The following is a 23847-nucleotide window of genomic DNA, read 5'->3' on the forward strand; positions in this document are numbered from 1 at the left end:
TCCTCACATACAAATAGGATTTATTCTCAAAGCACTGTTTGGGAAAAGTTAGACCGGATCCAAGCTTCAATTGGAAGGCAGTCAATGGTTCCTCTATTTCTCATGTTCATTCACTTGGGTTGCTTTATATTAAAAGAGGAGTGCTTTCCAGAAATAGCCATTTTTCTTGACTGTTGTTATGAAATAAATTCAGATCCCACAGCATTTAATATATACCATGAGATGGAGGCAAATAGAAAATCCCCACCGTGATTTCCATTAGAGGGGAAACTCTGACCCAAAATAATTTCATTAAGTCTAGCCTATTTCCCACATTAATAAAGTGAACAGCCATTAAAAGCTAATGTCACCTTCTTTAGGACTCTGGAAGGGCCTGCCAGATAAATCAAGAAAAAAAATTTTATTTCACAGTGATGGGGACCCTGTAACACAAAGGAGGGTGGGCTCTTGGCTAAGTGAGGCAATGGAGTCCTTTCTTAACTTAGGTTCAGACTACACTGACCCCCAAGTATAGTTTGTTCTTCAGGGATGTGCTTACTACGATGGACCAACTAGCAAACAAACCAATGGTCTTCAGCTCCTTTTGGTGCATGTAATGGAAAGGAAACTGGAATTGACAAAGTTGAGTTCACCATTGGCCACAGGACCAAAGTCCATACTGGTCTGTCCCCTCTCCATTCCAACACTTGCTCTTTTAAGAGTAATGAGCATCAATCATCCAGTGGGCTGAAGTCTAAAACTAATCACAACTACAGGATTCAGACTTGGAACAAGGCCACTGGATAGGGAAACTTTAGACTCTTGGTGCTTTGTCAAGGAAGGGTATGGAGTTTCCAAAAAAGAATTAGAGGAGAGAATGGGGAATACTAAGTATAGAGACCCAGATTGGGAGTGGAAAGAAAGGTCCATAGAGGATTCCCCACCCCGAAAATCCCTGGTGCTTACGGGACTCTGGTTGGCTGAAAAATGGTCCATGAAAGACCATCCCTAATCCTAGTCCTAATACCTGGAACCTGTGAATTACCTTGTATGGCAAAAAGGACTCTGCGGATGGGCCTAGTTAAGGATCTTGAGATGGGGAATTATCCCAGATTATCTAGGTGGGACCTAATGCAACCATAAGTATCCTTATAAGAGGTAGGCAGAGGGAGATGCCACAGCAGAAATGGCGAAGTCAGTGTGACTACAGAAGAAGAGATTGGAGTGATGACAAGCCAAAGAATGCTGGCAGTCACCAGAAGATTTGGGAAAGCAAAAAAAAAAAAAAGAGAGAGAGAGAGAGAGAGAGATTCTCCCTTCGAGTCTCCAGAAGAAGTAGCCCTGCCAACACATTGGCTTTAGGCTGGTGAAACTGATTTTAGACTTCTGGCCTTCAGAACCATAAAAGAATAAATTTGTGTTGTTTTAAACCACCATGTTTGTGGAAATTGGTTATAGCAGTGATGGGAAACCTATACAAGTACAACGTGAATTAGAAAGAGCTATTTTGGGCGCCTGGGTGGCTCAGTTGGTTAAGCGTCTGCCTTCAGCTCAGGTCATGATCCCAGCGTCCTGGGATCGAGTCCCACATCAGGCTCCCTGCTCAGCAGAGAGCTTGCTTCTCCCTCTCCCTCTCCCTGCCTCTCTGCCTACTTGTGCTCTCTCTCTCTCTATCTCTGTCAAATAAATATAAAATCTTTAAAAAAAAAAAAAAAGAGCTATTTTATCAGGTGCTTTGAAAGGGACGATGTGAGGAGGGGATGGAAGAGATGTACTGGTGGCTTGGAGAGGACTTGAGGAGGAGAAAAGGAGGGAGGAGCTGCTTTGAGAGCTGCCTGCAGGCATATGAGACGCACTGAGAATGAGGAAAAGTGGTTTTGTTAATGAAGCTTTGCTGTGCTTTGAGAATGAAACCCGTTCCCATTTTGGTATATTCTTAAAAGACTGAGAAGAGCTATGTTTTCAGTTAAAATTATTTCTGGTAGAGTGTCACCTCTTTCAATGTAACTCTGAGTTGGTCCAGAGGTATCTTGATTTTATTTTAGGGGTCTTAGGGGAACTTGTCTGATGTTTTGGATATAAGATGGGGCATTCTGTTGTATTTCGAATTCAAGTCCTCTTCCTAGCCTAGCTCAAGAGAACATTTCATCAGGACTTCCAAATTATTGGAATACTGATAGAAGAGTGCCATGTCCATTAGACAAGCTGCAGTCCTTTTGAACTATGACCATTGAGCCAGAAGAAAAGAGTAGAGAGAGATCAGACAAAGAAGAAGTCACATGTAGAATTCAGTATTTTTGTCAAACAACCATGCTTAGATGTCATTATACTCTTCATTAACATAAAGACTAAAAACTCTCCCTGTGAAACCAGGGAAATTTTTTTTTTTTCTTTTTGAGAGAGAGGCAGTGGGAGAGGGAATCTTAAGATCTTAAACGGGCTCCGCGTTCAGTGTGGAGCCTGATGCAGGACTCAATCTCATGACCCTGAGCCCAGGGCTCTTTGGAGAAATGGCTGATGCCTGCACTGGGATGGGAAAGCACTAGCTGACCCGGGAGTATCTTGTTCTGCCAGAAAGCAAGGAAGTGCTGGGGATGAGGCAGAAGGAAGCCCGAGGCAGTGTGGACAGGGCTCCTGCCGGCCAGGAACGGGACAAGGCAAGCATCGGGATAAGATAATGACAGTCACAAATGTTTTGCCGTTGAATAAAACAGGAAACCATACAGATAAAATTGAACAAATGAATACGCTGAAAATTTGATAAGGAACAGAAGATTTAGAAGATTTCAAAGTACCTCCCCGTAAACTACTTATAACCTATAAAGAGGAAAAGAGTATTTGACGGTGGAGAAGCTTGACAGACACCATCTTAGTCGAGTGATCGAAATGAGCATTATCAGTCATGTAACAGATCAAGATTGTGAGGCACCTGACAGGATGCTGTTAAAAAAAAAAAAACACAGCATCACTCTTGTGCTATTTTTGCCAAAGATCGATACCTGATTTTAATTATCAAGAAACCTCAGACTGACCCAAATCAAGGGGTATTTTACAAAATGACTGCTTGCAATATTCAAAAGTCAAGGCCACGCAGGTCTAGACGGAGGAACTGCCCAGACTGAAAGACACCACAAAGACATGACAATTAAGTACAAGGGGAGATTCTGAACATAATCTTTTGCTATAAAAGACATTAGAAGGACACTGGACAAACTTGAATACAGCCTGAGAATGAGATGGCAGCAATATATCAGTGTTAATTTTCTGATGTTGGGGGACGCCTGGGTGGCTCAGTCGTTTAAGTGTCTGCCTTCGGCTCAGGTCATGATCTCAGGGTCCTGGGATCGTGCCCCTCATCGGGCTCCCTGCTCAGTGGGGAGCCTGCTTCTCCCTCTCCCTCTGTTTGTTCTTTCTCTGTCAAATAAATAAAATCTTAAAAAAAAAAATTTTTTCTGATGTTGGTGGTTGTATCGTGGTTATGGAGAAAAGAGTGTTCTTGTCTATGGGAAATACACACTGTTCAGGGGTGAATAGGGCATTAGGCCAGAAACTCACCGAGGACAAGAAGAGTCCTTCTGCGGTACTTCCAACTTTTTTATAAGTCTGTGGTTCTTTCAATATTTAAAAAGGAACAAGAAAAAAATGAAGAGCGACTGTTCTGAGCAGCGTAATACCTTCAAGACAGCCAAGTTTGCAAGTGCTAGCTACAACTAATGTAACCATTTCCTTCCCCCCAAGAAAACACTGTGAGGTATTTCCAGTTGCTGAATATCAAACATTTATTCCTTAGTTTCCTACTACCGCTAACGTCTATTTCATGAGTAGCTCCTCTTAAAACAAGTCTTTATTTCACAGAAATTGTATCTTTTAATAATCCACTTTGAAATGTCCAGTGCTGAGGATGAGGATGCTTCAGAGCACAGTTTGGACAACCAGGCCAGGTGGACCCCACATGAAGGCTCTACCCCCGCTCTAACCGCCCCCCAGCAAGCTGCAAACCACCCAGAGGACACCTCTGCGGAGCCAACCAGACTGTCCGAGTCAGCTAGAAACAGGACACCGTACTTGATTCAAATTACAAATGCAGTACTGTACTGCACACATCCACATTACACACGCTTACAACAACCTAAGTGTGCGTAATGACACATCTGGTCTCGCTTTTAAAGAACACTATAAGCAGGCACCTACAAATTTTAAAACTACTAAACAACCCCATTTTACCTAAAGTTAAAAATGTTGTTGCACGTACATTGGCTGCTTCAGAAGCATTGGGCATGCGAACAGAAAGTGGAGAAGATATTCCAGCTAAGACTAATGACATATTATATGTATTTAGGAATCTTTCCAACCAAATTGTATTCAAAGAGAGCCTATCTTGAAGGGCCAGGGCCAGTTTCCAGGCTGAATGTTTCCTAGGAGAGGGAATCATGTTGATGTTCCCTGATACATCTGTGCTTCTTCCCAGAGCCCGGAAGTACAAATGCAGGCGGACTCACCATGGTCCCCAGGGTGACTTCTGCCTCTGGGGGTGAGAGCAGATGGTTGTCCTGGGCTCAGGGGAGTCTCTCAACCCTTGGAATTCCACCCAGGTCTGGATGGCTGTTCCAGGCTGATGGGACCATTTCAACCTGTCAAGCCCAGAGGTCAGTGTGGCTATAGCTTGGAAGTGACCTCCAGGAACTACAGCTTTCTGCTGAATAGATCATTGTCTCTTTCTCCAGGACAATGCTTGACAGGGAAAGATGGTTTGGGGTTTTTTTTTTTGTTTGCAATTTTAATATGATCTACAGAAACAGCCTGGCTTGTAATTAATAGCACCATGAAAACATAGATAATGGTAGAAAACAGAATCATACAATAAAGTCCCTTCTGATTCTGGGCAATTTTTTTTTTACCACTAATGTGGTCAAAACAAGTCAACAAAGTAAATCATTTTAACTGAATTTGGGAAAATAAGATGTCTTTCTGGAGCAAAAATATTCTTATAGGGAGAATATAGGCAAATGATATAACCTATATTTAGTTGCAGCTAAATGAATATGTATTTTATTGAGAAGTAGAGGGGAAAATGTAGATCTAGCTCCCTGCTCAGAACGTCTGTCATCAAGTGGTCATGTAGAAATATTTTAAAAAGGAAAATTGAAGGCAGATGAAGGCATCTAAACTCTTGGAGTGGGGGACTGGTGTTCAGAAGTTTGAAAAGAATACTGTGTACTGATGTATTATAATAGTACAGTTATATGTCGACACCTCAGAAATAGCTACAATTCTGAAGCCTCTCCGTCCAGTATCTCATTGAAAAGGAATGCTCATTCCTACAGGAAGAGGAGGTAGTCTGTTAGTGAAATGCGGACAGATACTGGCCCTTGGCTGCCCATTTGCTTTGCAGATTCAGTACCCTTGGCATCTCTTAAAAATATCTGTAGATGTGTTTGTTTTACTGGCTGGTGCATTGCTAGAAGCAGATATGAAGATCTGGAATTCCATCCCAGTGAGGTCTATTTGTTGAGCGAGCACGAGCTGGGCTTTCTATAAAACTAGTTGCAAGAGGGTGTTTTGATAACCCCACAGTACTGAAGCAGCCTGTTAAAATCCCTTCTGACTGATAGAGTCGCTGGTCCAGATTGAACAAAACACCAGCAGAAGACGTATGTACTCAAATCAAGTCTGACTCTCTGCGGTCCGGGGAACGTGGGAATCTTGCGCTTCGTGGCGGGGGGACGCTGGCCGGTGTGGTTCATGCCTGGGTGCCGCAGAGCTCCAGACTGTGGGGCACACCTGTAACAACACGCAGCACGTTTTTAAAAGCACTCTATTCCAATTCCCTTCGACAAGTTTGTCCCTTTCATCTGCCTCTCGTACACACGCACATGCCATCAAAACTCTTCCTTATGCTTCAAGACTCAGCACCAGTTCCACATTTTCCGTGAAGTTTTTCCCAGCCCGCTCCTGACTCCTGTAACAGACGTTAGCTGAATGCTACACTTCACGTAACTGAGTACTTTTGCCACTATCGCATGATCCCACCCTCCCTACAAACACGTCAGCTTTCCCAGTGGCATTACAGACTGAAGACAAGGACTCTCTTGAGTCTCCCCTCCCTCTACCCAACACGAATTACTCAGCACAGTATCATGCATATAATTATCATACAATAAATATTTGACAGAGGTGCTGAGGCATGCTCTGCTTGAAACTGTGTCTGCTTAGTGGTTTCAGAATAGAGGAGAGACCCTACCTACCCTCAAGAAGCTCACACTCTGGCCATGTTCAGTTATTACACGTGGTAGGTGGGGTGTGAAAATGTCCACCTCTGATTCCAGCCACAGCTGGGGCAGACACTTCTGCACATGCTGTCCATTCTAGCACAATAGCCCCACCGTGCATTTCTCTGCTTTCCGCCTCTGGGCTTTCTCTGAAGACTTGTGAGACACTCTTCCAAGCATAGAGCATTGTTCCAGGTGCATGAGGGAAAGCTCGTGAGCCCTGCTGGCAACCCCAAGCCAGTGGGGATGGGAGCCAGTGGATAGATAACCACACTTGCCACCCTTCAGAAGAACGATTCTGGGAGACCTCTGAACATTTCTCAGAAGTTCTGTGGCCTCCAGCTGAGATCTCAGTAATGCAACCTTCATTTGCTTTTCCTCCTTGCCTGTCTCACTCTCCCTGCTCCCGCACCCCTTTTTCCTGGCGCCACCTTCCAAATAAACTACTTATACCCAAGTGTCTGTCTCAGGGTCTGCTTTCAGGGATCCGAACTAAAACAGACACATTATTATAAGCACAGAGATGAAAAGTTGTTGTTGTTTTCAATAGCAAAGCCATGAAACACACGTTCTTTGCTAGTGACAAAGCTATGGTAGGAAACCTCTAGGGAGCAAAAGGAATCACTGAACACCCTGGGCATCAATTTCTCTCACCCAAAAAATGAGGAGTTAGCCTGAGGAGCATTAACTCCCTTCCCATGCTTGAAGTCCATGATTACAGACGCTGTTTGCATCCCATTTATACAAGTCCTTCACCACTGAATGGTGGCAAAAATTCAGGGGCTTCGGTCTTATTACATTCTTCATCTCAAAGGCATGAGCCTTACAAATTTTCCACAAGGAATGCTTCAAACTTTCTAGATGCTCCTCAGCTTAACAACCCTTGAATTGACAATATTCACTCTGAATGGAAAAAGTCAAAGTCACACCTAACTGGCCTTGTGCAGTCAGTCATCCAGACTCTCTGACCTTGCACCTTCTTTTCATCAGAATAATACTAGCTTCCCCGACTCCTCTTTCCACTGGGGAGCACCGGCCCAGATCTCTCTTCCAAATCTGTGTCCAAAACCCTCCTCCACATGTTTGTGTATCTCCCATGCCTCGCTCAGTAATTTGCACTTCACTGATAGCCAATAAATGTTCATCGGGTGACTTAAAGAACTTCTTACCAAGGAAGACTTAGAATCATCCCAGTTTTTGAAACAGTGATTGGAAAACTGCCTAGATACAATAGTGGCTTATGAATCTTTTGCTTGTTTATTTTTAATAGTGGCTTACAGACTTATTGTTTGTTTTCAATGTACTGCACAGAGTATAAACTTAAAGTGAAAGTTCAGAATTTCATGGAAAAATCTAAAATTGGGCCTTAGAGACATTTGCCCTTCCTCTAAAATAAACCATGAAAATTCCAGGCTTAAGGTGAAAAACACTCTGCTCTGCCCAAAGCCCCAGATGGAGCAGTACCTGTGAATCCAGGTTTTTTGGCTGTGTTCACTGCTGCCATGAACATGTACTCGCTGTTAGGGTCATGCACGCTGGATCGATATTTCTGGAAGAAAAGTCAGAAATATGGTTTGTCATCTGTTCTTCCTTATCTCCATCCCTGGTCTTTTTTTTTTTTTTTTTCTTTTTTTTTTACTGTTTTCTCTTCTTGGTTGAAGTGGTATGTAACAAAAGTGTTAGGATACGGCTCAGGCTCCTGACTTGCAGCTAAGTAGGAGAACAATATGAAAAGGGCTTTAAATAAAGAGGCTTCTGCCGAATTTCCTTCCTCATTTTTGTTTTTATTGTTCCTTCCTCTGTAGATCTCAATCATGGGCCCTATCTCACTGTCTTCCTTCTTTCTCTTTCTTACCAAATTCCATCCTGGCACAGATATACCCACGGTCTGGCCAATGATCACACTGTGGATATACTTGGGTATTAGCATACTTGTGTAATATGCAGAATGGTGTGAGTTCTTTCATTGAGAATCTGTATTGTGAACAACTGAAAAGAAAATCCCCCAGCACAGAAAGATTGTTTTGTCATTGTCAAGTTATCTCCCTAGCTTTTTTGTGGTGTTCTTTATTTTTTAAATTTTTTAAATTTTTAAAATTTTTTTAATTTTAAAGTTTTTAATTTTAATTTCAGTTAGTTTACATACAGTGTTATATTAGTGTTCTTTAAAAACAGAGCCCTAGCAACTTACCATAGGAAGAAGCTGGCCATTTCCTTCTCAGCTGCTGCTGGCAGCTTATAAGACTTTCTCACTGATTGTTTAATCGACAAGTTGAGGGAAACATAAAACGGATTGTTTCCTCTTTGCCCTGACTCTGGAAACTTAAAATCAAATGTGCAGCCCGCATGCAATAATTCTTAGAAATCAGAAGCGTCTATTTTTATGTTTCAATCTTCGTCCTGCCTTTTTGTGTTTTCTTGGCCCCGATTCCCTTATCTTTTTTCAATAATAACAATAACAGCTCTCTCTGTAAGCCATCAAATCCTTTTTTAGACTGAAGCAGCTGTAAAATAAATAAGCTTCTCTGCCAAGTTAGTAGTTTAATTAGTAGGCATATCTTGTGGAAAAGAAATCGTCTGTCTGTTAATCAAATTACCCTGGCTAGAGCGATAAGTGTTTTGGTGAGTAAATAACTACTGATATTCTTCAGTAAAGCAAGTGCAAGAAAAAATAGACAACGCTCACCTTTTTTGTAAGCCAACAAAGAAATACGCATCCAAAAATATAGACTCCAACAAAAGCTGCACATCCTATGGGTAGCCAGAACTTCAGCTGGCAGCAAGTCTGTGATTCTGGGTTGGAAAAGAAACATGTTAAGGGAAAACTGAGAGAATCAAATCTCCTCTTTCAGTGCTGAATCACAGGTTCTCTTACCAAATTTAAAAAAGTGATTTAATCAAATGGAGCTTGGCTTCATTACAATCATGGAATCCAATAAATTGTAAATAACATCATCTCTGTAGTACAGCAAGAATTTAAAAGCTAAAACCTAAAAGACTCTATGCACACATAATGTTTACAAATGGGGTTAATAGAAGGGACTTTTTTTTTGTCCATATTTTGGTAGAAAAGTAAGTAGGAATAGTAATGGTATAAAACTATTATTTTCAATCATCTCCTTTCATTCCACAAACCAAAACCTTAAACTTTATGTGAATAGAGGCAATGGCCATTAGGCCATGGATTTGGGTAATTAGTCTTAATTTTTATCCTGATCTCTAATGACATATGCGTTTTAAAGACAACATAATCTATTTCTAACATAGCAGTCTGCATGATCAAATTGCATATTACTGATTAATATTAATTATTATTATTAATAAATGATCCCTTGCATATTTTCATAATCAATGATCGTCATCAATTGCACCAAAGCGAACTCTACAAAAGATACTTAATTTGCTTGTTTTCATGAGTGAGAAAAGTCATTAAAATACAAACGTACTCGAGTCTGAAAGATGAAAACAATGTCTTACCATAAACATTCAGATATTCTCTGCTAATATTCTTTTTTTGAAAAGGAGGAGGATCAAAGATTGACAGTTCACAGGCGTAGTAGCTAGCGTGAGAACTGTCCAAGTTGTTCAGAAAAAAGGAGACACCGTCATTCGATAACTGAGACTGACAGAATTTTGGTTTCTTAATGGACACTGTGTTTCCACTTTCCTTTGTCTTAGTGAGATCACAGAGTACTTCCGTCCCTTTCCGCAACTCCATTTTAAATTGCCAGACAGTATCACTGAATTTGCATAAAATTTGTACACCTCCATTGTGAAACGTAAACATCTCAGACTTGGCAGAATCATTGATTTCTCCTGGATAAAAAGGAAGAAAACAAAGCGAAAGTGACATTTTATGAAGATGTTACTCCAGTAATTATATTTAAACACACAAGTAATCTCTTCTTTTCATACAGTCACCTCTATTGCACCAAAATGAAAGAATTTCACAACCAAAAGAACATGATAGGGCGCCTGGGTGGCTCCCTAGTTAAGCGTCTGCCTTCGGCTCAGGTCATGATCCCAGGGTCCTGGGATCGAGCCCTGCATCGGGCTCCCTGCTCAGCGGGAAGCCTGTTTCTCCCTCTCCCACTCCCCCTGCTTGTGTTCCCTCTCTCGCTGTGTCTCTCTCTGTCAAATAAATAAAATCTTTAACAACAACAACAAAAAAAGAACATGACAAAAAATAAAACTGTGCCCTTAAAAAAAAAGCCTACACAGAAATTTGCTTGTTATATATGAATATATAATTTGTAATAAATAATATATTTACATAGTATAATCAGAGATGTTGCCTGCCCTTTCATATTGGAGACAGATGGTAACAAATAAATATATTGTAAACCATCCTAATTAATGCTAACGAAGGAGTACTGTTCAAATAAAGGTGGTGGGGTTCTATTTTTGTTTACAGAATCAAATAATGCCCTTTTGATTTTAAAATTGAAATTGAAGGAGAATTAGCACTTAGTCAAACAAAGGAAAATTTCGGATGAGATTTGGGAAATAATGTAGTTTAGGAAAAAAAATTAAAAAGTGAAAAATAGCTTAAACTAAAAATGACTGATTATATATAAATATATATTTACATTATACCCTCCTGCCAGAGAGTAAAACAGCAGATGAATCATTTTCAAATGATAGAAATATGTCTTTTCTGAACCTGATCCATTGAGAATTGAATCAAGGTCTGATGACAGTAGTAAGGCCCCAGATTTTTGTATACTTTTTCTTCTTCTTTTTTTTCAATAAATTTTAAGCTTACAGCAAGCCAAAGGTGTTTTTGAAAACTACATAGGGGTCACATGAAAAAAGAATGGAAAAGGTTTTAGCTAGTTGCATATTCTGAGCTACTGGATTATAAATTCAAACTGCTCTCTGCTTTCCTTTTTTCCTTTTCTTTAATATAAAAGTTTCTCACTGAAATTGTTTGGGAAAATTATTAGCATGACAGTTTTTTGCTTATGTTTTGAAATCTCCCTTTATTCCTAAAAAGAGTATATAACAAGTATAATGAATGTTTAAGGAAAAAAAAGTTGCCCAGCCCTACAGTGAAATAGAAATGCTATTTGCATATATTTGCTCTTTACCTTCCAGACATATGCTTTATATAGCAAACACATTACTTTGTGTTCTGCTCTTGTCATTTAATGGTATATCATAAATGTTCCATTTTTTACATAGTCATCACAAGTATCCTTTTTAATGATTATATATTAGGACATAATATTAACATATAATTTGTTAAAGCCTTCCACTAAGGTTGAATATTATGGTTATTTTTAGCATTTTGCTTTTATGACGTGTGGCCACAATGTTTAAACATGATTATAACACTGTGTGTTACCATATCACTTTCTGAAAGAACTCCCATCTGTGAGAGGACTAGCATTAGGCAGGTGGATTCATTTGCCACAACTCTGCTTGCACTAGTTGCCTTGATTTTATTTAAGATTTAGCACAGTTATTCTCCTTAATATCTGTAGGCTTTAATTTATGGCTCTCAGATTACAAGGGAAATAGAGTTTCCACTTGGGGTTTGATTGTGAAAATATGTACAAGTGTTCTAGTTTTTCAGTTATGGCAGTCCAGATCCAAACAAATTCCCACACCAAAACAACCAAAAATGCTGAACAAAAGGGTCTAAAAGTATTATTAAAAGGCTTAATGAGGTTTCACAAAGAGGAGAAATTGGTAGGTTAAATTTGAAGAACCAGAACCCAGAGAGATGAGCAGAGCTCAGAAGTGGCTTTTACTCTGAGAGCATTCGCTGTTCTGCCAGGTTCAAGCTTTTGTTTATATGTCTCAACTCCCAGAGTCTGCAAAGCAAGAAACCTGGAAGAGCCTCCCTCAATAAGTTGGGATCTCAAAGGGTTTCCTTCTTGCACTGCAGTTAAGCCAGAAGAAACCAGCCTCCTGCAGATTATAGCTCACTTTCAGATCACTTCAATGGTCCAGAAAACCTAAATCCTCGAATTTTGTTTAAGGTAATTTTGGATTATTATTACCCTTAGGCTTTTGATAGTAAAAATGCAACTATTCCAGGAAGAAAAGATTTACATCCTAGGCCTCAAATCCTATCTGCAAATAATATTTAAAAACAATGACATGCAAGGAAACAAAACAATAGAAACAACAGACTACAGAAACAACCCCCCCAAATTATATATTTGAATTATCAGACCCCCAAAATAAACAATTGAGCTTACTGCATTTAAGGCAATAAAAGACAAACTTGTAATAATATCTGCAAAGCACAGGAAACTAAAAACAACTAATTTGAAAAAGAATCAACTAGAACTGGTAAAAAACCATAGTAACTATGATTAAAAATTCGATGGATAGGTTCAAAGCATATTAGAGCTAAAGAGAGAATTGGTGAACTAGAAAATTAGGTTGGAAAAATTATTTGAAATGCAGTCCTCATCCAGATTTAAGAATCCTAACAAATAACAAGCAAATTTTTTAAATATGCACGTCTAGACATATCATAATGAAAGTCCTAAGAGCCGCCATAGAAAAGAGACTGATGACCTTCAAAGAAGGAACTATTAGACCATCAGGTGATGTCTCAGCATTAACAATAGAAAGTAAAAAGAAAAATAGTAAAGGTATATGTAACGAGAAACTTCAGTAAGTGAAGCATGCATGTTATTTCTTGCATAATGACTAAAAGAATAGAAACAATATATAACCTAAATGGACAACACAAAAATGCAACCTAATGATTTGGGATAAAGGGAAGGAAGTGTTGGAATCAGGAAGGAAAACACAGGGGTGGAAAGGCTTCTAGGTGCTGACAATGTTTTATTTCTTGAGCTGTGGTGATTATGGGAGTAAGGTAGTATGCTTTATAATGATTCATTAAATTGTATATTTATGTTCACTTTTCTGTGTAGATGTTTTGTTCTGGAATACAGAATTATACAGAAGGAAAATAACACTTGTTTCATTTTAAAAATAGAGGAAACAACATAGGCAAAAGGCAAAAAGGAAAGAATTGATAGCATGAGCATAGGTGTAGTCTACATTATATTCAAAGGAAAGGTGTTTTTGCTTGGGGACTTATTTACCTGAAAGTAAATTATGTTGCATGACTGTCGTTCTGATGTTTATGTCTCTACAGCCTGCTGCCAATGATAAAATCAGTGGGCTCGTTCTCAGTTTCTTTAGAAATGTTCAGAGCACATTTCCCAAGGACTTTAGAATGACAGCAAGTAAACCACAAAGAGATCTTGGAGCAAAAGTGACTGTGGCCACCATGTAAACACATAGAGATGCCCTGTCTTATGTTTCTGAAGATGTTTTGTTAGCAGCTTCCCTTCTCCGCCCCATTCCCACACTATGACCCGTAACCCAACACAAGATGAAATATAACAGTCAGCAGTGCAGAGTAGTGGAAGTACAATGTGGTGATTCCCAAGAAAACGTGAGGAAAATTCTGGTCTTGCCATTAGCAAGTCTGTGACTTTGGTACCCTTCTGGACTTCAGCCTCTTCCTCTGGGAAATAAAGAAGTGAGACCAAAACATAAAATTCTTTCCAACACTTACTCTCTAGGGATCCAGGATCAAAATATATCCAGAGGAGACTGCAAACAACCAAGAGAGCTATTACTTTGTTGTTGTTTCCATAATTCTCTCAGTCCCAGCATCTTACTGGGGGATTCCAGGGAGTCAGGAGAAATGAAAATGAATGAGACATTCACATTCCCTGTAAAAGTATTTAGGTAGGGCTAAGAAGACTACCTAAGTCTTTCTTGAGTGATAGCGCCAAGGATGTGTGCCATTGACATGAGAGGAGTAACTGGGGATTCCAAGTTCATTTCTGCTGGACGCTGTGACCTGTTCCTTTTTTCATATTTAATCTAAAAACTTCCCCAGGTGAGGGGCACGTGGGTGGCTCAGATGGTAAAGCGTCTGCCTTCGACTCAGGTCATGATCTCCAGGTCCTGGGATCGAGCCCCATGTTGGGCTCCCGGCTCAGCGGGGAGTCTGCTTCTTCCTTCCCTCTGCCTCTCCCCCGTTCATGCTCTCTCTCTGTATCTCTCTGTCTCAAATGAGTAAATAAAATCTTTAAAAAAAATTTTTTTAAATAAAATAATAAAAACTTCCCAGGTGAGCTTTTTATTATGAAATGTAGTGATAAGACACCTGACTTATGTCCCTACATACCCAATGCTTAAGCTTTTCATCTGGAAAACCATTTGACAACTCTAAGTCTGCAATTTGAATGTTTTCAATTAAAGGAGCCAGGTATGATATTGAATCAATTACTTCATAATTACCTTGGTACCTGTAGAACAGATATTCTCAAATACCTAATTACAAATGCTCCTTAGCCTTTGATGACATGTGAAAAAAATAGTATCAAAGGGGATCATTTCTATACCCATGGCTAAAGCATTTAGTGGATCAGCAGACAATGTAAGGAAAACGTGAATATATTAGTTTCTTATAACTGCAGAAACAGAATCTTTTCTCCACCCTCCCTGGATATTCTCATCTCCAAATCTAACATTCAACAGGGAGTGCTGGTATCCCTAGCACCAATTTTTATAGCCAGTGTTTGTTTTGATTGAGTATCAGATATGTTTGGTCTGTTCTTCTGCCATACTGGAAGTTAAAAATTGTGACTATTCCCCTCACCAATTTCTTTCTCCTTGTTCTTTTTTCCTTTCTCTCAGCTTAAATTTTTTTTTTTCACATACCACCTCTTAATATAAAATCATCCTCCCTGGGACGCCTGAGTGGCTCAGTGGGTTAAGCGTCTGCCTTTTTGCTCGAGTCATGATTCCAGGGTCCTGAGATCGAGCCCCGCATCGGGCTCCCTGCTCGGCGGGGAGCCTGCTTCTCCCTCTGCCTCTGTCACTCCCCCTGCTTGTGCTCTCTCTCTCTGTCAAATAAATAAAATCTTTTAAAAAAACCATCCTCCAAAATATCCATTCTCACAGTCTTTGATATGTTCCTCACCCTCCCTAACATCCCATCTCCATCTCCAGTGCCCGTAAACGCTCATAGACACTGTCCATGTTTCAGAGCCCCATAAACACCTTCTCCTTCACATTTCCTGTAACACGATTCAACCTCCACCCAGTATCATAAACAATCAGACCTGGTAAACTTAGAAATTATACAGCAAGCCTAATTCTTTTGTTCAGACAACTGAAGACCCAGACAGGTTAGATTATTTGTCTAAGGTCATACAACTTCTTGGGTGCATAAAAGATTCTGGGTTCAATCTAAGGTTGAAGTGCCGCTAGCAACAAGCAAGGGAAGTGTAATGGAAGCAGGCAACCACATGAAGCTAGATACTTCATGATCACTACAGACTGAGTCTCACAGGATCCTATTAAAATCTGTCTACAGGAAGAAGGGCTAATTTCCTGTACCTCTGTTTTATGTCTGGTAGAGTCTATCCACTACTCCTGCACTTAAAGTTCAACTGGGCCAAACCAGCATCATCTCTCTGTAGGACTACAAGAGTCTCCTAATTTTCTGCTCTCACTCCTGCCCATTTACCATTTATTCTCCTCAGGGAAGCCAGAATCATCTTTTAACATTCACAGATAGTGTCATTGCCCTGCTTATAAAACATACATCTCACTTAGAATAAAATCCAAATCCTTAGCCTGGTTTCCATGACCTGCATGACCTACCTACCTCTCTAACACCATTTTATACCAGTCATTCACTACACTGCAGCCATACTTCTCTTCTTTCTATTCCTCAAACATAAGCAACTGGTCCCCTGGGCTTTGAATTTGTTGGTTCTTCACCTGGGATGTTCTCTCAGATCTTCACATGATTGCTTCTTACTTCTTCAGTGACCACTGACCCCTCAATCCAAAGTACACCCCATGTCATTTTCTATCATATTACCTGAGAGAAAGTATTTATCATTGTCTGAAATTATCCGGTTTATTTATTTACTTGTTTATTGTCTGGCTACCCCACTATAACATCAGCTTTAAAATCAGGTACCTGTTGATCTTATTCATCAATCCATCCCAAGTATCTACAATAGCACCTAGTATGTAGTAAGTCATAATAAATACTTATTGGAAGGATGGACAGATGAACAAATGAATATGTAGATCTCAGTGATATTATAAGTCTGGGGAGATGAATAGAATATACGATGTAAAAACCAAAAGGGCACTCAGGAATGATCCAGTTAAGCCTTTCATTTTATATTTACATTTATCACTCTAGACTGGGAGCAGAAAAATGAGTATCTTGCCCAGGATTACACAGCTCCTAACTGGGACATGATCCCATGATTAGCTATGCCATGTTGTCTTCTGGAAACAAGTACGTGCAGATGTATAATCAAGCAAAATGTATAATCAGTCAATCAATCCCCTGAAATGGAATGTCAGATTCTAATGAAAATTCTCTCTGAGCTTCAAAGAAACAGGTTCTTGATCTGTAAATATACACTAGGTTCATAAAGACTTGTTTAGATGATTGATGATTCTTTTGACTATTTTTTTGTCTATAGAGGAGAGGACAAGTTTAAGCCTGGCTGATTATTTAGATCCTCCAGAGTGCACACTTCTTAAATTTGTTTGGTCATACATTAAAAAATGTATGACCACAATAGGGGCCCCTGGACCAATAATTTTTCCAATATATGCAGATGTTTCAAAACCACAGCATGTGGTTGTGATAAAATACCACGCTATATCTTTTAGCATTTAATACATTATTAAAAACACAATAAAAATATGTTCTCTTGAATCCTGGTGATGGGCCTTAAAATCTGAATATTAAGTATTAGTTTTTGGGGGGGTTTTTTGTTACCATATCTATGTACTTCTTGTTGATACTCCTAGATTATAAGTACTCTAGAGAACAGATTAAAAGAACTATGTCTTTTAATCACATTGACTACAATGTCTAAAGAATACCACCTTCCCAATAGAGGTTCAAACCTGTTAACTTCTGCTAACTATGATTTTTATAACCTTACTCTTGACATCAATAGACTAATGTTTTCAAGAGTAAATTCAGAGTCTTTGTATTAGGTGATTTCTTTAGGTTTTCAAATTGTTTAAGGGACAAGAAAATTCATATCTCCAGGGCAAGGGCAGTATGGGGAGAAAAAAAACAAAACAAAACAAAACAAAACTTGGAAGAAATGATCGTTCACCTGAGAATTGTACTGTGGCTCAGAAGAGTTTATTTCTAAATTGATTCTTTTAATATCTAAACTATTCCATTTCTTCAGTATAAGATGGTCTTGCTAGAACCCATCCTGTCAGGATTCTTTATAAGCAGTTGTATTATCCCCAGTTGAAAATCTTTTGGCAAAAACATGTTAGAAAACCCACACAATTGCAGAGGGTGTGAGACTAATCAGCAATTTGACTTCACTCTCCTTAACTCAGACTTCTAACCACAAACCTCCACAAAGGTCTCAGAGTGATAGAAAGATAAGATCTCCTGAGTTCGCAATTTATTGATAGTGCTTATTAAACATATTTTCTGTAATCAAACAATAAGCTTTAGCTTAGCACGGCACATGAATGTGACATAAGAGATGAAGTTCTAAAAACTGCAATGTTTATTTAGGTTTTGTTACATTTGATCTTTTACTAAGAAATTTTGGCTTTTAAGAAAACCTGCATTTACCCTTGTTTTCACCTTTCATAAAAGCATTGTCATTTCTTATGAGTCTACTGGCTAAAACTTAGATTTTTATACATGCATCTTTTCTATACTTACATTACTATTCAAAGACATCCATACTCTAAAGAAGTGATTGAAGTCAGTAGGGAGGACAGGCAAAATAAGCCCAATCTGATCTAAATTCTTTTTTAGAATTTATTTATTTATTTATTTGAGAGCGTAGAGAGAGAAAGCATGAGAGGGGGAAGGGTCAGAGGGAGAAGCAGACTTCCCACTCAGCAGGGAGTCCGATGCCAGACTTCATCCTGGAACTCTGGGATCATGACACTTCACCAACTGAGCCACCCAGGTGCCCAATCTGATCTAAATTCTTAACATTTGTAGAAAAGAAAGACAAAAAATGTGAAGAAAAGTGGGGAGAAAATCAAAAAGCCAAAAGAGCATAGAAACACACACACACACACACACACACACACACACACACTAAATGTCTGAATTGTTTTTATTCTCCAAGGAACTTTGTAGGGGGGAATAAAACAATCTTTGGTCCTTTAAAGTGTGCATCTTATTATATAATAAGAAAAAATGGAAGATTGATTTTCTTCTAGTAAAAACTTTCTTCGTGAAAATGGAAGAATGCCAAATAGGCTATAAAACTTTGTAGCAATATTCATGAAGTAGTTAATTTGCAAACAAGTTACTTGTTAGTTAATTCATTGTCATTGATTTGAAACTGTCCTCACAGGAGATTAAATGAACCCAAGTCTCTTCCAAAGAAAGGGAGGGAGAAAGAATTTTATTGGCACCCAAGAATATCCACATTATTTCCCATCCCTCAGCTGCTGTGTAAAGCCCTTTGGGCACATAGACAAGGCATTGGCTGGGTGAACTTGTTCCATTTAAGGCTCCAGATCCCATTTCTACTCCAGTAACCCACAACTTCATCTCAGCCACCCCTTCCCTTGGCTCTCACCCCTTATTTCCAATTTCCTTTAACATCTCTGTCTGATTTCTTCTGATGATCAAGAGTAACATTTCCAACCTGAACTCAATATTCACTCCCAAACTCAAACCTCATCATTTAAGGGAGTCACTAGTCTGACCCCTCTCCCTGACTCTCCTGATCCAATTGTCCACCAAGTCCAGTTGACTCTAGCTCAAAGATATCTCTTGAATTCAGTTGCTTTTCTCTATTCCTATTGCCAATCCAGGACCTTTTTTTGTCTTCCCTCATCTGTGGAAGCTTCTTGACTGACCTTCTCAAGAGGATTCTTTCCCTTTCCAAGTCCATTCTCCATGCTATTCCCAAAATTGTGTTTCTAAAAAGCATGTCACTCCCCAGCTTAGAGTCTCTATTAGATTGTGGCTTATGAGGTAAAAAAAAATCAATTGTCTTTTAGCATGACACAAACTTCTTTCACAATCTGTGGACCATATAGGTTCAAGCCATACTAAACTTTTTGGCTGTTCTTCTCACATCTTTAAACTATTCCCATAAACTAGAATATCCCAGGACTTCTTTATCTTCCTAGAGACCCCCATTCATTCTTTACGAACCATTTTTAATTGGTCCCTGAGACTTCAAAGACTCTTATCTCTATGCTCTCAATAACACTTATTTTACACCAATATATTTATAATGTATATCAGCTTAGATCATAATTATTTTGTCTGTCTTCCTCATTTAAACATGAGCTTCACAAGGATAAGTACTGTAGTATGGTCACCTAAATCATCCCAGGATCTGGAACATATTAGAAGCTCAATGAAATAAATGAATGCATAGAAAAACATGGAGGCTGAGCATGGTTGGCAAATGTCCCACAATGGACTGAGGAGAAAAATGAGAAAAACAGAGCAAGAGAATCTGTTTACTGGATATTGGAGAACACTTGTTTCCCAGTCCAAAGGCAAATATTCAAACTGAATGATGCTCAGACAATTTTCTGAAGCCTAATAGGTCTGGAAGTTAAATAAATATTTAAGCTTTCAAAAGCTTCCAAATAATAATATTACAACAACTTGTATGCCTTGAGAGTTTCTCATACATTGAATACTGTGTTAAATGCATTACATGAAACATACAATTTGATGTTCATAACAGCCTTTTATGTCAGATTTTCTATTTTGAGGAAACTGAGGCTTGAATAACTGCCCCAAGGTCATCGAGCCAATATATGGTGCAACCATAATATGCACCTAGACAATCTGAGACCAGAATCCACATTCTTAAGGAGTCTTTTAGTCCAATAATCTAGTCCAACCCCCTAACTTTATAGAAGCTAAAGCACAGAAGCCAAAGAGACTTGCTGAAAAACAAGAAAAAAGAAGAAGCTTTTAACATTAAATTTGACTGGGAAGTTATATTCAGGTATTTCTTTTCCTTCCAGATGTATTATGTGTATTAACGTCCCAAGTACTTAAAGTACTATTTACATTGATGCCACATATATATTCTGTGATTTAAAAAGTTATCATACACCAAAAATATATAAAATAATTTCTTAGATATGAAATTACTTTGTGCTAAACACACTCATTTCTCTAGACATCCTCATTCATCAACCATTACGTGTTGAGTTGCCCTGTGTATTTGAATCTGCAACAAAGTCTACCTCCTTGCTCTGACAAAGTCTAAATTCTTAATGATTATTCTGAAACTTATCTGCCTGTAGACATGTAAAAATATGGATTCACGTATGCAAACTTTCATCATCATTAAATAAGTACAAACACGAACTACCATGAGATTCTTGCTTTAGACCTGGATGGTACAAAATAAACAAAATTTTAATTATGAGTGCACTAGAGGTTTTGTTTGTTTGTTGTTGTTGTTTTTTGGTGCTGAATCCTAGGAAAATATAAATGTTGGCTGCAAAAAGTTTGATTTCTCAAATTTAAAACAGCTACATTTAAATGATCTTCAATTGCTTGTTGAAGGTGCAATGTCTATGTCAACATGGCTCAGACAAACAAAAGATGTTATCAGATCCAGTGGTTGACAGAACCAAAATTCTTGAGTCTGTCACCCTCCCTAAAGACAACTTGATTTTTCTTAGCTTTTCCTCAAGCAAAGTAGAAACAGCCATCAATATGTTATACATGACCCAGAGGAGGTCCATATCCCCAACACTTGACTCTCTTTAAATTTGCAAACCTTGGTCTGTGTTGATCAACCTTACATGCTAAACCAATGGGAAAAAAAATCACGTTTTGACTAACAGTTTTCATTTGTGTTATATATTTTCTATGTACTTAAGTTCCACTTTCCAAAATATGGTTTTGAATTTTCATAAGAAGGTTTCAAATGCCAAAGGTCTTATTTTACTTAGGATGACCAAAAAGTGCCATTTGATAGACTCAATTTATTGGAATAGCACAGAGATGCCTTTTATGGAGTAAATGTGGCCCTTTCCTAGGGTATTGAAGGCAACAGATGATTTTTAAATTTTTTTTAATTTATAAAGTTTAATAAATCCTTTTACATATAAAATTCATATCCTTAAGATAGGAAAGTAGCATAAGTTGTGGGTTTTGCCCAGTTTACAACTGTGAATATAGAGGCCAATTTTTTTAAGTCAAGTCTATGTACTTTACAGTGAGCAAAATTAAGATGAGAATTAGGTCCTCTCTACACACCTACATTCTGTTTCTCCGAAGAAATAGGGATATGCTGCTAGCAATTTAAAAACTATAATATTCCATTTCACCTGAGGGAGTTGCTAATAGCAATGGCAAGTTATGAAAGCCACTATGTTCACTAGTAATGAAAAATCAAGGCACTCAAGATCTTACATGAGAATAATAGGTATTCCTAGAAAGAAGAGAAAAAGACAAAGATATGATCAAACAACTACAACTACAGGGAGAAAAATATCCCTGAAATTTAAAAAACAAAAAGCAAAACAAACAAACAAACAAAAAACCCCTCAAGTCTACAGATTGAAAAGTCTCACCCAGTCCCAAGCAATGCTCATGAAAATCTTCACAGAGCCAGGCATATCCTCGTGGAATTCCTGAATTCCAATATTGAAATAAATAGCTTACAAGATTCTAGAGAATTTTTTTGAGTTGCTTACAAAAGAACAAGAATCAGACTAGCAGACAACGCTTCACCTGCCATCCTAAAAGCCAGCAGACAGTGGAGGGGGATCCACGGACCATTAAGAGAAAAGACTTCAGTCCAGAAATCCTATTCCCAGAAAAGATATTAGTTACCCATCAGAGGAAAAGAAAGACCTCTTTACCCATGCTGGAATTCATAGAATCCAGGGTATCTGAAGAAAATAATGGAAGTCTTCTGATCACCGTATCAGAGCAGAGATCACAAGACAGGAGCAGAAGGCAAGTGATGCTGTCACTGAATCGGTGAAGGAAGCATCAAGAAGGGATTCTTAAAACAGAAGAGAAATACTGTAAGAGGAAACTAGCAATGATCTGCAGTTATTATTTCAACAAGGCCCAAGATTGGGGCGGGGGTGCACTAACAGGACAGCATGAGAGTGGGATGGAAGAACCTTCAGAAGTTCTCAGGTCAATGGGACTGTGGGGTCTGCACATCAGGCAAGGCCACGGTCATTATTTATTTTAAGCCAATAATAAATAAATAGACATTCAAGATTCTCTGAACATAATGACTTACTCAGTTAAGAACTGTAGACAACCTTCCAAATTACAGAGGCAAAGAGGGAAATTAAAAGAACCAGACAAAAAAGAAGATACAACGGCAAAGGAAAATAAATAAAATAAGCATAACAATGAAGAGATAAAATCAAGGACAGGGCACCTGGGTGGCTCAGTTGGTTAAGCGACTGCCTTCGGCTCAGGTCATGATCCTGGAGTCCCAGGATCGAGTCCCGCATCGGGCTACCTGCTCAGCAGGGAGTCTGCTTCTCCCTCTCCCGCTCCCCCCTCTTGTGCTCTTTCTCTCTCTCACTCTCTCTCTCAAATAAATAAATAAAATCTTTAATAAAAAAAAAAAAAATCAAGGACAGGCTTATCACACTGAATGGGAATGGCCTGAATTCATCTATGGGGGCAGGGGGGTTACAATTTGGATTTTTAAAAATCCAACAAGAGTACTTGAAGGATTTTATAAGAGGAAAAACAACTATAAATAAAATTTCCATTAACAAGGTGCTAAATAAATTATAATTAAACAATATAATGGAATACGATTAGTTATTAAAAATAAAAGGTAGCTCTCTATGTGTGGTTGTGGAAAAATCTCCAAGATACATAATTAAAACTTTTTTAAAAAAGCAAAATGCAGAAAATAATGTATATGTTGTTAGCTATCCAAAAAGTTTGATTATAATCATATAAGACTATATAGACAGAATATTTCTGGAAAATATGTTTCACAGCAAGAAACAGGTAACAACAATGGTCTTTCAGAGAGAAACGGGAAGTCAAGGGTGCAAGAGAGGCTTACTTTTCACTGTATACTCCTTTGTACTTATTAAATTTTACACCATATACATGTATCTCCTATTCAAAAATAGAAAAATAAATACAAAAAGTTTTTAAATTAAAAAAAAATACTTGAAGGGAGTTGTGGGAGGAACTGAAGGTCAGCTTAGATCAGCAGACTTCTCTCTGAGCTCTGGGGAGGAGCTGATCTGCAGACACCAGAGGGTTGTTTTTCCTCAGGTGACGGAATTCTGGAATCATGGATTGGATGGCTGGGAAACAAAAGCAAGACTCAAAATGAACCTGAGGGTTATTCTCCCAGCTTCCTCCCAGAACACATCATGAGACGTGCACGTTTATTAAGCACCATCTGACTTCCGTCATTCCCACTTATTCGCAGCCTCCACACTGCTTTCTGAGTGGTCTTTCTAATATCAGAATTCATAAGGTCACCCGTATGTTTCTCATTGCCCAGAGGTGTAGAAAGAGGGTCTTCTAAACAGAGGTAGAGGTTCACATTTTTTCCAGATCCTTTTACAAAGAGGAGCTTCCTAT

The 23847-nt window shown here is 38.7% G+C and overlaps 1 protein-coding gene across 1 annotated transcript in view; it reads right to left on the reverse strand.

Annotated features, from left to right (window-relative positions):
• Positions 1-3777: 3777 nt before the first annotated feature.
• Positions 3778-23847, reverse strand: part of ICOS (inducible T cell costimulator) — a 79037-nt gene continuing 58967 nt past the window's right edge. The window contains exons 4-7 of the mRNA XM_032403950.1: positions 9726-10064; positions 8935-9041; positions 7713-7797; positions 3778-5760 (exon numbers count right to left, since the gene is read on the reverse strand). Of these exons, the coding sequence (XP_032259841.1) occupies positions 5720-5760; positions 7713-7797; positions 8935-9041; positions 9726-10064 (572 nt within the window). The 3' untranslated portion in view covers positions 3778-5719. The remainder of the gene's footprint in view (positions 5761-7712; positions 7798-8934; positions 9042-9725; positions 10065-23847) is intronic.

The sequence above is a fragment of the Phoca vitulina genome, unplaced genomic scaffold (assembly GCF_004348235.1).
Source record: "Phoca vitulina isolate PV1807 unplaced genomic scaffold, GSC_HSeal_1.0 scaffold1, whole genome shotgun sequence".
Classification (NCBI taxonomy): domain Eukaryota; kingdom Metazoa; phylum Chordata; class Mammalia; order Carnivora; family Phocidae; genus Phoca; species Phoca vitulina.